The sequence below is a fragment of the Anoplophora glabripennis genome, unplaced genomic scaffold (genome assembly GCF_000390285.2).
Source record: "Anoplophora glabripennis isolate ALB-LARVAE unplaced genomic scaffold, Agla_2.0 scaffold440, whole genome shotgun sequence".
Classification (NCBI taxonomy): Eukaryota; Metazoa; Arthropoda; class Insecta; order Coleoptera; family Cerambycidae; genus Anoplophora; species Anoplophora glabripennis.
In genome coordinates, this window is record NW_019416629.1 from 251,666 (window position 1) to 266,322 (window position 14,657).

The following is a 14,657-nucleotide window of genomic DNA, read 5'->3' on the forward strand; positions in this document are numbered from 1 at the left end:
CTCCTAATCAATCCAATAATAAAAAAATATATTTCTGAATAAACTACTTATATTTATTTTGTTAAAACAAGTCAAAAGGTCAATGTTTGGATAAGGAATTGATAAAACATTTAAATTTCCATGAACGCAACAATAAATAAAAAAAATGGACATCCTCGATACTGAGAAACACAAAACAATGTACAGTATGTGACAGAAATGCTGGACGGTTCCAAATAAAGGAGAACTACATGTACAAAAGAAAAAACTTTCCGTGTTTTTTTTAATGTATTCGGTAGCTGATATGTGTGTAAACAAAGACAATGGCGAATATTCATTTACGTAATTAAGCATAACTTACCAATGACTATTGCTTATATAGAAAACATATTTGCATAGTTGTTTCTAATACAGTAGTTACATTTATATGAAATGTATGGGCAGGCACAGTTAAAATGCATTGACATATTTTTTATAGTCAAATAACGCAAAAATTTCACTTTCAGAGTAATAAACTGAGTAATCTAAACCACATGGTTATGGCAATCAACATCGAACGTTCAGGGTGAATCAGGACTTTCTCAATATCCATTTGTTCTACATAAGATGTGACCGCAAATTATTTTCATTCGTGGTTATTTCTGTCGACCTTGCCTATTTAAATTGTTCCATATTTGCAATAAGTTCAGTGATACATGTTCTCTATTTTAAAGACAATAATAATTAATTAATCTATTTCTATATCTACTTGACACACACCTACCTGGCACACCTACCATAAGTGAAACAAGAAAAGTTTGTCTTGAATAAAAAAAATTTATATTATAAAACCCTTTCATTTTTCATAAAACAATAAGTTCAATAAACATATATTTTTTTGTACATTACATAAAAAGGGAAAGAACAAGATAGATAGAAACTGAGGTGTATATATTTTTATGGTGTTAAAGAAATATACTTTTTATACAGGGTGTTTCAGAAAGACCTCCCGTAAATTCAGGGGATGATAGTACGACGTCTTATGAACTATATGTCTATCTCCTCTTGTTTTCGAGATATAGAGCGACAAAATAAAATTTTTTAAATAGGATTTTTACGAAAATTTCCAAACGGCGCGAAATATTGTTATGAAATTTGGTATTTCGAGGTTTTAAGGATGCCAAATACGCTGGTATAATTATTTTTTGGATATTTCATAGAGGGCGCTAGTTATGCTACATTTCTATTACATTTTCAGTTCTAATTTTTTTAAGGTTAGTTTTTTTAGCATTCGGGCTCCAATCTCTAATATACAATTATTTTCCAAAAATAATGTATTCTTGTTAGAACTTGCTAATGTAGACGGTTTTCGAGAAAGAAGGCTTTCAATTGATTTCCTACAGTATTACAGTATAATTAGTTATTACTAACTACAGTCACTAACAATCACTAAAATTTAAGTTAATTAGAGTTTAAAATATTAGAGACATCCATCAATAAGTTTTGACATAAGCCTACTTTGAAAAAAGTCACTTATTTTCTACACCGTAATATTATAAGAGTTCAATTAAAAACATGAAAACCGTCCACATTAGGAAGTTCTAACAAGAGTACATTATTTTTAGAAAATAAAATTGTACATTAGAAATTGGAACCCGAATGGTAAAAACCGAACCTTAAAAAAATTAGAACTTTAACTAGCGCCAAGCGTTGCCAGACGCTGATTTTGGCGGGACGTCTCGATTTTTAACCCAAAATTAAATGTCCCTCGCGGGACACGCTCAGTCCCGCTTATCCCGCTCTTGTTTTGTTTTTTGTTTAGGCATCAATTATTTTCTCCAGGTCGTCTGTTATTAAATAGATATTTCCTTTTTTTTTAGACATCGATTATACAAACCCGTAGTATGTCCCGTTTTTGGACGAAAGAATCCCGCTTTTTTATTTAAAAAGTTTCAAAATCCCGCTTTGCCCGAAAAAAAATCTGGCAACGCTGACTAGCGCTCTCTATGAAATATACAAAAAATAATTAGAACAGCGTATTTGGCGTCCTTAAAAACCCCGGAATACCAAATTTCATAAAAATATTTCGCACCGTTTGGTTTTCGTAAAAATTCTATTTAAAATTTTTTATTTTGTCGCTGTATCTCGAAAACGAGGAGATAGACATATAGTTCATAAGACAAAAAATTGTTATTTTTTTGTTATACTATCACCCCCTGAGGTGAGAGGTCTTTCTGAAACACCCTGTATATGGGCGTTTTCGGGCTAGCGCACAGAAAAAATTTTTCCAATTTGATTCCATGCGCTGAATAAAAATACCGAATATATAGCGTTACGATACAGCAAAGTAAACAAAATTTAAGAAAGTCTGTATGCTATCTGATATTTTAACATATACCTATAACTCTTACATGAAGAAGTTTCACCATTACCAATGAAGGATGTACATTTGAGCCCTACACTTTATCGTAAATATGCAGCTCTACGTGTTTTTTATTCCTATAACTGTTATGAAAATAAAAATGTTCCAAGTTTCTTTCATATGTCTCTTTTTGTTATATTTTGTCTTTATGTTTCCGTTTTCAAAGTATAATAAAAAATATCGTTCATTAGTATTACACGTCCGGAAATAGATTTTTCCGTGCTTGCATGACTTCCCGAGAGAACAAGCTTTCACTATTCTGCACCGTCTTGACGATTTGCTGGTCGAATCTCGCGTTGTAGGAAGCCGCTTTACTTAACATGTACATTGCAATATATTTTTTTAAGTAGTACGGGATATATACAGGATGATTCAGGTTTAATCTGGATAATTTGAGGAATTGATAGAACAGGTTAAAATAATGTTCATTCATGATATAAACTTATTTCCTAAATTTCGGAGGTAGAGGGAGTTGAAGTAGGAATTGTTTTCCCTTTTCTTAGCACTAAAAATACTTTTAAAATTAATACTTTTAACGATGATTTTCACAAATGTCAGTTTATACAAACCATTGTGAGTTTTGTTTTTCATGGGTTGCTATAATGTTACATGAAATTTACCCGGCTGGGGCGCTGCACTGTCAGGGTACATTGAATATCTCAGAAACAAGGCCAAATATCGAAAAAAAAAAACAAAAGATGAAAAAGTTTCAAAATTAATGAGACAAAAGTGGTGTACAGCTGTTTTATTGAAATTAACTAATTTTTTTGAAGTTTTGAAATGATGTAGGAGGGGAGTAGCACACAAAATACATTTCTGATAGGGGTAGGTGGTTCAAACTTAAGAAGCTTGTGTAAGATCATAAGGAGTGTTTTTGTTCCGAATTTCACCTAAATCGAATGAGTGGTTCAAAAGTTATGAGGGAAAAGCGGGAAAAAAAATCTATTTCAACGCCCTCTATCTCCGAAACGATGCGAAGTTTATATTATGAATGAACATTATTTTAACCTGTTCTATCGATTCCTAAAGTTATCCAGATTAAACCTGAATCACCCTGTATATTCAATAATGACGTTTCATCACAAGAGTTATAGGATGTATTAAAAATGCAGAGCTACAAACCTATGTATCTACTCGTAAGCTTCTAAACAGTTCTTGAATCTAGTTCCTTTTTTTAAATGTAATACTTTTGCGGAAAGATACTTAGATCAGTTTAAAATAAACAAATTATTCTAAAAATTAAATCATATAAGACATAAAATGGCAAAGGAAAAACGTATGTATGTTCTTATATCGTATGACTAAAAACATAAGGTAGGTACTTAGGTGCCAAAATATAAAAAACAAATATGACCATATAATTTCATTAAAACTTTAATTTCCATTTAATTTCCCACTATCGTTACGCTACTGGATATTATATTGCCAAATATAATGTGTCTATTTTATAAACAAACTGAAGATTTAATTTTACTACCAGGTATTTATTCTATTAATATATTAATAAATATTTAATAATCGTCATTATTTTTTGTGATATGCAACCCAATATACACGCCTGAGTAAGTTGGTTGCAGAAATATTTTAAAGAAAACGTGTAGATAAACACTGATTTTGTCAATTTTAGGCCGTGCAGACATTTCCTGACAAAATAAAATTCCGCTTTCACAAATTCGAAATTTCGTGATATACCTGCATACTTGGACAATATTATAAATTATCAACTTTTTTAAGCATTAAGTCGTTTTTCATCTACTGGACAAAATGATGGAATTACTTTAATGAATAACAAAACCTAATAAATATTTTAATTTATTTATGATATTGAATGCAGGACGTTATATGATGTATTAATTTAGACCAATCAATAGAGGTTTTGTTTACGACAAAAATACTAGTAGCAAACCGACTGTGCCATCATATACATAGAAGACAGACTATAGATATATGCTTATATGTTTCCTAAGCATTTTTTTAGTTTTTTGCTTATAAAACCTAAACTAAAGAAGCAATCTGAATACTATAGAGACAATTTGTAGAGAATCGAAATATGAATAAAACGAGAGGTCGATCGATCCGATCGGATAATTAGAAACGAAGAAAACCCGGAAAAATCGGAAAATTTAACGTTTTTTTTTAAATTCATTACTCATTCATTTTTTAAGTTATAGAGCTGGCCCTGTGTACAAAAATAGTGAATAGTACTTTAAGTGTGCACAAAGCAGGCGCTGTCGGACTATTATTTTTCGCACAATTGCAATTTGAATTTCTGGATGCGTTGGAGGTGATGCGATTTTAATTTTTCAGCAGGATTTTAAAAGTAGAAGTATAATACTGCAAAACGTATATTCTAATTTTCCGATAAACGATGCGAAATAGGTAAAAAATTCCTCCAAACATGCTCAAAAACGGTCTAGCGCACGTACGCGGTCGAGTAATAGGAATGGTGAAGATCGGGAGATGAGGGGCAGTGGATACATAATAGGTATAAAATTTTGAATATTGTTAGTTATATTATAGTTTAATATTACTGGTGATACATAATAAATAATACTAGTATTATGGAGTCTACAAAAGACTCCGATATAGCAGAAGCATCTACATCTGCCAATAGGTAAATATTATTGCAAAATCTTTCGTTTGAATATTATGAAAAACATTTCCGAGAAAAACAACTTTTTATTGTAAATTCGTTCATAAACTTACAAAATTAAATAAAATTTCCTTAACGGTATACAAGGACACCTAAATATGTATTCTTTGGAACAGAAAAATACATTTTGTAAAACTTTCAAATTCACGTTGATGTCAAGATTTCGCATAAATGTCAAAAAATGCAGGGACAAATCAAGGAATGTCCACAGGTTTCACAGCATTGCGATTCCTTGTATTGGTATTTATTATGTATTACCACTTACAATAATATTAAACTATACTAACAATATTCAAAATTGTATACCTATTTATCCACTGCCCTCATCTCCCGACCTTCCCTCGATTGCGTACGCGCGCTTGGCCGTTTTTGAGCATGTTTGAAGGAATTTTTCACCTATTTCGCATCATTTTATCGGAAAATTAGAATATACGTTTTGTAGTATTAAACTTCTACTTTTAAAATCTCACTGAAAAATTAAAATCGGACCACTTCCAACGCATCCAGAAATTTTGCAAAATAGTGCAGCAAAAGATTCAATTTGCACTTGTGCCAAAACTAATGGTCCTACAGCGCCTGCTTTGTGCACACCATAGACCATCAAAGTACATATAATTCGCTACTTTTGTGCACAGGGTGAGCTCTACAACTTAAAAAATGGCGGAGTAATGAATTTTTTAAAAAACTAAATTTTCTGATTTTCCGGGTTTTCTTCGTTTCTAATTATCTCGTTCTATTCGTATTTCGATTCTCTACAAATTGTCTCTTTATAGCATTCAGATTGCTTTGTTAGTTTAGGTTTTATATGCGAATAACCTATAAACCATTTTTATGCAGAATTTTATGCTCTACAACCTTTAGAAGCTTTTTTCTATCTCTTACCCCTATTTAGTTATCTTGAAAAACCCCCTTATTTTATCTTTTTTTACCCCTGGCAGGGGATTGAAAAAAAATTACTGTCACTATTGTTATTATATGCCTCAAACTAACTTATATAAAAAATTCAGGTAAGTTGACCAAAACTGCGATGTAAAGGCCCATTTAATTGAACTATGTAGCTGTATGAATTTAGGTACAAAAAATAATGTGTTACAAGATTACCTACCTTCTTTGATGAGATCATCTAGATCCATCAGATTTTCCAGGTTCTCGAGAATCTGAGAAGCAACTTCTGCCTTTGATTCGCATGGTGTCAAATCCGATTCGAATTTTATGTCGTAAGGATCCTCGGGTGTTGTTTGATAGAACGTGGTGTCGAGCAGCGTGACCTCATCATAGCTGAGAGGCGACGCCGGCTCTTCCTTCCAAAGCAGCACAGAACTCATCGTTTTGGGTGCTGCTTACGGTAGGTAAACTTAAGGAAAGATTTATTAAGCTGGTTTGCTGTTGTGCCGAAAGTGCTACGGCGAGCGAAAAAAGCGCCATGTTGGCTCTGAAACAAGACAAAACGACATTACATACATTTATTTGAATAATTTAATGTAAGCTCAAGACCGCAATGATTTTTTGGTCTTGTGGTATTGAGTCTGTGAGAGGAATAGTTTTACAATTACAGTGGATGTAACCTCGTAAACAAAAAATAACATTAAAATGATGTCGATTAAAATGGAAGAGAACTTTTTTCTTAGAAAAACGATAGACTCTTTTATAAGCGCACATTACATTCGGATTTGCCTAACGTATTCGCGAAATCAGTGTTATTTCTGTTGTCAAAATTAACAGTTCAGATGAAGAGATAGTCGCCATTGCAAGCGTTTTTGAGGAAGAAGAAAATTAGGAGAAGAAAAGAAGAAAACGAAGATTTTGAGTTCACAATATCAATATGAAGAAGAAAATTTATGGAGAATTTCATACTCTATTTGAAGATTTAATGCAGGATAATGCAAAACTTTTTCAATACTTCCAGATGACCTATCAAAAATTTTGTGAGCTTAATATCGTAGGCCCATCTATAGTACGAATCGCATAGACAAATGCGAACATATATACTTTGCTCCATTTAAAATAATGTAATTATTTTTGTTCGATTCGACTGTTAGATGCGTCCGTCCGATACGAATAAATGGACATTTACCTTTAGTGTGACATCACATATGTAGGCAACCCGCAATACAGACCGAACCTGGTCCTTGTGTAGTATTTACACAGATACTATAAAAATGAACAACTTCAATAGTACATTGTGCAACGAGTGAGGAAAAGTTGCCAATAGCGTCACGCGGGCGCAGTTGAAAGTGCTCAAGTGGCGCTATGGCAACTTTTCCGAACGAGTTGCATTGCACTTGCACATACTATTTTCTATCACAAGTGCGAGTCGTTATGGAACCTATAGCGTACGGGGTTATGTCGCCGTTGTACTATCTGGCACTTTCCGTGCACATAACGGTCCCATAGCGAGCGCGCGTGATAGGGCTGTCAGGTTTCCAACACTAAAAAGCGGGATATTCGAGTCAGCACGAAGGGAAGTTAAATTAAAAGCTTAATGTACAAAGTATATTGCTTTATTGTTTAACATTGTCCATACTTAACAAATTATTGCAAATATTTTTCATTAGATTTTGCCAGTTGCAAAATTTTTTTTCCTGTCTCGGTTTTCTGATAATTGAAAAATTCATTGCAAGTCATTTTAAAATTAAACTTAACCATTAGTTCGGCTTCTACGGTTTTCATTAAGGGCGCCATATTCTTTAAATAGTGTTTTCCGCGAAGACAAATAATTTCAAACATTTAATAACTGAATAATCTAAAGCTATCAAATAATAGGAATGTTATGTCATGCCACCGGAGTATTTTCGAAGACTCCGCAGTGCCGCAGTACAACGAATAAACAGGTGCAAAGAACGATCAAACCATCAAGGTTTTGGGTACTGAAATCTACGAAAATACCAACTTTTTTATATATAACTCCACATGTAAATATTCTTATAACATTTACTTGCTAGTCCTACATATAAAATTGTTCACTTTTATTTATAAGTACGTAAACATAATTCTTAAAATGTGGGGTCAGGATAACAGCAAACGCATGTTTTACGAACGCTTTTTTTAGTTATTATTTTATTTGAGTAAATTTAAAGAACATCAAGGATTTTATTTTTGTGCTTAGTTTTGTTCTACACGTTTTACTTTTCAAGATTTCAGTAGGTACCTAAGAACGCCATAAATTTCACTATTTCTCGGTCAGGGATATGGTCACCTTAACAGGGAGTTTCTCTCCTTTCTCCACACTTTATTCATAAAGCTAAATACGCGTTCTAAAGACGCGTTAGAATGAGGCAAGGAGAAAACAAAATTGCAAATCTTTCCCAGGTTTGGGCATATATTATTTGTAAAGAAATACACCCACTTTTGGTCATAACAAAATGATTTAAATTAAATTATTTTTGAATAGTGGTATCGGGTTCAGCCAAAAAAGATTTTAATTTTAAATATTCCTCAAACAACAAATCCTGATTTATTGCAATTTCAAAATTCTCGGCAACTTCTACAATTTTGTCAAAATTAAAATCATTTTCCAGACTCATGATTTCTAATGATTTTAATCTAGTGTCATCAATGTTAAAACACTTATTTAAATAATTAATCATAGTTTCCAAAACTGCATCTGCTTCGGTAAGTGGTGGCGCAAATTGTCTCCATGTGGCGCGGGAATTAAAAATTAAATAAACTAGCAATTCTCCTCTTGCCAGTGCAAATTCCAACAGTCCGCTCTGTATAAATACGCCTTTATGCGACATAACTGACAGTCGAGATTTTTGCGTCCCGATTAAGAGCGAGGCGGGACAAATCAAATAAAATCGGGGCAATCCCGCCTAAATCGGGACACCTGACAGCCCTAGCGCGTGATGGAAATTAATTTATTTTTACAAGGATTTAGAAGTATCTATTTAAGAACAACCAACACGTGTTTTGTAAAATATATACACTAATGTGCTTAAAACTTAACAAAAAACGATATAAAAGAATATTCCTAAATTTAAATAAAGTAAAGATTTAATATTAGCCGTGTTATTCCTAATACGCGTGCTCGGAAACAATAGCCTCAGACGCAGGTGAGATCTTGTTAATATTGTTATCTCCCGTCATCATTAGTGGCATTTTCTAGTTCTACCATTGTATAAGTAAATCTTATACAATGGTTCTACCAAGTAATTTTATTTTTATTCTTGGTGTTGTGCTGTGTCAGTGTGCTTACCGAGGTTTTTTTCTTCAAGAGGTTTATTATAGACGAACTCTTAACCATAACTATACTTTTCTTAAATTATATCCTGTTGCGAGGCCACTTCCCTTACATGAATTTATCTTTAATACGCATACTCAGCATCATTGATATAATTTTAATTTATTAGGTATGATGACAGATTTTAAAAAACTGTTCTATGATGTTCGGAGGTATTTACTATTTCCAAAAGATATCTTACTTCTGTAGAAAATAAAAGGTTTAGTAGAAAAATATTGACATTTTAATTTTAAGTCTAAACTCATCCAAAAATGGTCGCCGGTGTCATGGCGTCTACGCGACGTCACATCTATGTTTGTCAACAGTAAACATAAAGGTGCTAATATTTTATGTTCGAAGATTTTGTGCCCTCCCCAGTTGTTTGAGGTTAATTTTATTTATTTATTTTTTATTTATTATTGGTTATTATTAGTTATTAATGGTCGTGGGTTGGATATTTTGTTGCTCTATTTATATTATTTAAGGTGTTATAATTAGTAAACCATGGGCGCCAGTCGAATGAATCGACGAGGAAGGGGAGCAAGATAAGCAAAATAATTATAATAGTTCTAAATATAATTTTAATGTAAAAATTAGTTGGGATTATATAATACAATAGAAATTTGTTTTATTAACTAGTACATATAAAAGTTTAGAAAATTAAATTAATTGAAAGGGCCGCCCTTTTCGTTAAGTATAAATTTTGATTTTGTTATTTTCATAAATAGCTTATAATAGTAGTATAAATAGTTTATAAATGTAAATATGTATAAATATAAAAATATATAGTTAAAGTTGCTATTTTAAGGTTTACGTACCACTACAGGTAAGTATTAACATATGGACGAGCAAACTTGCAAAAAAAAATTGACAAACTTACAGACTAAAATGACAAGAATATTCTAAAAACGAAGGTAAATTTATTAACGTTCTTCACGTGCTCTTAAGGCTTATAAGATTTAAATTCTAGGTGATCCTTTGCTGGAGAAGACAGTGATGTTGCTCAGTATAATCTGGGTGAAACCCAAGAGATAAAAGAGGAAAATGTACTCACTCATTCACAGGGAATTGGTACCTTACAAGGACATCGTCAGTAGTACATTTATATGAAAAATGGCTGTTTTCTGGTGTGGCTTCAGAATTAGTTCCATTTACTCTTTAGGTTCTGCATTACAGAGGCAAATATGATCAACATCTTTAGTGTGGCTGGTGGTGTCTGGCTACTAAATCTTCGCCAAAGCAAAAGCAGTGATAGTAATTTGTTTTTGTTTCTTTTCTCGGTATAATTAAAAACCTACAATATATACAGTTTTGCTTTATTTGATCTAGATGAAAATGTTATAAACATATTACTCAAATCAAAATTAGATGTGAATATCTATTAAATATAATGTATTATTGTTAATTGTTATTACCTTAGATCTTATAAGGTTTCACATTAACGGCCAACTTCTCACTGCGATCGCCTGTGTCTTTATTTTGCGAGATTCTTTTTATACTTACAAAAACTTATCGCTATATGCTGGGAAATATTGTTAGCATTCGAATTGTGCATTGAAATTTTATTATGATAATGATGAAACTAAATTTAGAGAAATATCAATAGCTCACACAAAAAAACATAACATATTTAGCCTCTTATGCACCTTATTTATGAGTACATTATAAATAATACAGGTCGAACCACTTGATAGTGTCACAATTTATTAGTTAAATAAAAATACAGTTACCATAATAGAATAGGTATGCAATTTATTTACCCTACCTTCTTTGGTATAATAATGAATACATATTATCTTTTCACAAAGAGACTAAAATATTAAGAAAATCTGATACATAGTTGTCATCAAATGTAACAATAATGATTTCTACTTTTTTATTTGTACTGTAGTTGCAATTAGCTACATCAAAATAGCCCTTTTGAAGCCCTGTTAAATACATTTACCTACGACCACTATTGTAGCTGCCATCTGCACATAAAACTTCTGGGTTGGTTTTCCTTTTTCCACATAATTTTTAAGTCTTCATATTCGTGGTACATTTAATTTCAATAATACTGTCTTCACAGATTCTGCTATCGTGGGATAGTTTTTGCAAAGCATTATACCACATTTTTTAAATTATTTCCCCAAACTGGTACTTACAGTTTTCCTCACTTCATCCTCCAACAATATATCGCGTTTCATGGCCGATGTATCTGAGATTGTTCCTCCCATTATTAACGTGATCAGAATTGCATCATTGGTTTTGCACCGACTAAATTCAAATGTTCGTGAGGCCGTCACTCTGCCATATCTTAACTTATGCCAAAGTTTTGATGTTGGTCTCGTCTCTTCTTCAACGTTCATGTCATTTTCATCAATCAATAAAAGTTTTTTCAAAAATGTGTCGCAGGACTGTTCTTCGTATTTTAGCATCAATTTATACATGGATATACTTTTGATCACAAACAGTCTTTTTGATATTTTATTAACTCGCAGTTGTTGAGCTTTATTTTCTTTCATTTTTTTAGAAACTTTTCAAGTACCTAACGTTTCCTAATTATGGTTTTGGTAACACAAAACTAAGCAACTGATAGTTGGGAAACCCAACATATTTAAACGAAGATAAATACTGCGGATATTGTCGAAGTACAAATGACACAAAATGACATTTACATAGATGTGACGTAATTCGCTCCGATTGGTGTTCAGCCTATCATGGCGGTTTGATGTATTTTGTAGTTTTATTTTATCAAAAAATATTATCAATCTGCCTCTTAATATAAAATAAATACGTTTTTTATAATCCACGATTCATATTTCATTAGATAAATTATATAATTTTAGTGATTCTTGGTTACTGTCATCATGCCTATTACCAACGAATTGTAACCACTAGAATTCGTTGCCTATTACTATATATGTCAATATTATTCTCTTGCGAATCTGAAGGCAGAATTACGAAATTTAAAATTACGTATTCCATATGGCGGACAAAAAAATTAAAAAGATCTTCATAATCCTCAAATATTTGTTTATAGAAACTTTCTTGGATCACTGACTACAATTATGAATTCAGAATCACGAAATTCAAAGTGGCTAATCAAATATGCACAAACATGTACCTATGTATAATTATTGATTTCTTCTTTTTCGTTTTATTCAATGTAAATGTGTGTCGTCTCAGTGGAGGGGGAAATGAGGGTGAGGGGGTTGGTCCGTTTAGGGTGGAAACGATTCAGTATTGCTAGTAGGTACTAAAAAATTTTTTCAGATTTTTTCAGCCAAAAATAAATTAGGCCAAAAACGGCCTTAGGGGCCACCTTAAAATATGTAAATTCGATAATTCTTTTAGTTTGTCACTTCTTAAATATTTCTAATATTGCCAGAATATCACGATGTTTATGGCCATGCCAAAGAAGACATTTTTCTGGCACTACGTCCAAAGTACATAAGGTCGAAAATCGATCCAGTAAAAATATTGAGAAATTCTTTATGACAATGTGAACTATGGGGTTGCCTATTATTTAGCGTATGTGACGTCACTACAAAAAAGATCTATTAGCAATCAAATATATCTACAAAATTCCCAAAATACTCAGTGCTTCTGAAATTCTGAGGCTCTTAGTGGCAATGTTTAACAGTTCACTGGCTGATATAATTTTATACAAATTCGGTGAATGTTTTACCTTTATTTAATTAAGTAATTAAGTGTGACAAGATTCATTAGCTTAGGTCAAACATCTTAAGAGATATTTGCGTATTTTGTTTCAAATGGTTTCAACAATTTTTTCAGAAAATTTTGAATTTTTCCTTACCTGTTGCATCGTAATTTCCGAATTCCGTAATATGTTTAAAATATTAAGTTGAATGTTCTGGCAACATGATTTATCTGGCGCAAAATGATAAAAAAACAAACGAGTTGCAAAATGTGATGAAAAACGAGTGGTATCACAAAATCACTTACATTTTTAGTTTCAGTGTCAGCTCATTGTGGTACTTGCTGAGTACCTCTTAAATGAATATACTTTTTTGTTGGTCATCATTTAAGAAACTGAAAAAATTATATCAGATCAAGTAATTATATAAATTGCTATTGCACCATAAGGGCTTATAATAAAAACAAGATATGAGTATTTTGATTGGATATGGTGTGATTTCAGTGTTTTCCTCGCCGCTCAGTGGTGGATATTAGACAGGAAGAAAATTAATTTTAGAAATTACATAACTGTACAATATTGTATGTAAATATAAATCTGATAATGTATTAAATTTATATATTAAAAAAGTACACAATCGTTAGATACTCCACTGTTTTTATATTTTTTTTATATCATTCTATTGAACCGATCTGTTGATTTTAGATTATTTGGATGAATTGTATCCGTAATTCTTATCTGCATGTTTCAAGTTTATGGACATACTATAAAAATATAAAATTTAAATACTAACGACTTCATTATAAAATTTATATTCAAAGTAACATAGATAAAATATACGCGTTTATGAATTTAGCTTTTATCTTTTTTTGCCTGTATCAAATTATCAGCTTCTTTTGGCATGGTTCCTTAAGGTGACAAATAGAAAATGTGTTTATTTTTACATAAACTATATAAGGTAGATAACCTTAGTATTTATTAAATTGTGAGCATTACAGTACTTTTATCAACAATATTACGGTGACATAGGATTTCTTATTATTTAAACATGTATATATTGTAGTATAACAACCTCAGGTTCGATAAAAAAAGAATACAAAAGTAGTTGTGGCCAAAAATGTGTGATCGTCATAAGGAATACCTACGTTGTGTGTATCTATTTTTTTAATTGAGCAGAAGGCACTGACTACTAACTTTGTAGAGGGGATGTATGGTTTAATTTTATAAAACAAAAGCAGAGTAAATACACCTAACTTTATAATTTACATACAACAGTCTTCAAATTAAACATGTGACAAATATAAAGAACAACAAAAACATTAACAACCATTTAACATAAAAGGAGAGTGCCGGGCTCACCTAGAGCTTCTGTGGGGAAAGAGCATGGCAGAGAAACCTACGATCGTTGCTCTTACCACCCAAATATAAATACAAAACAACCGCTAACCAAAGGCATACATTAAGAACCTTTGCTAATGATAATTAAAACTGGACTTATTTAATTTCTCACTAAATGTCATCTCACTCAAATTAGACATACACACTTCCAAGTAAAACTGAAGAGGTTAGAATAATAATAATAACAACAACAATAATAACAACAATAACAATAATAATAATAATTTTAGGTAAGGTACTGGAGTCCCATACGGGAGGCAATCCAGCTATAGTTGAGATTTCGGAAGATCCTTCATAACACTGGAGTCCCATACGGGAGGCAATCGAGCTTAATCCAGATTCGTTCCGCACGGGCGAAAATGTTAGT

At 31.9% G+C, this 14,657-nt stretch overlaps 1 protein-coding gene across 1 annotated transcript in view; it reads right to left on the minus strand.

The window, feature by feature from the left end:
• Positions 1-14,657, minus strand: part of LOC108909348 (activating transcription factor of chaperone) — a 77,667-nt gene that overhangs the window by 41,875 nt on the left and 21,135 nt on the right. Inside the window, exon 2 of the mRNA XM_018713663.1 lies at positions 6,139-6,465. Within this exon, the coding sequence (XP_018569179.1) occupies positions 6,139-6,358 (220 nt within the window). The 5' untranslated portion in view covers positions 6,359-6,465. The remainder of the gene's footprint in view (positions 1-6,138; positions 6,466-14,657) is intronic.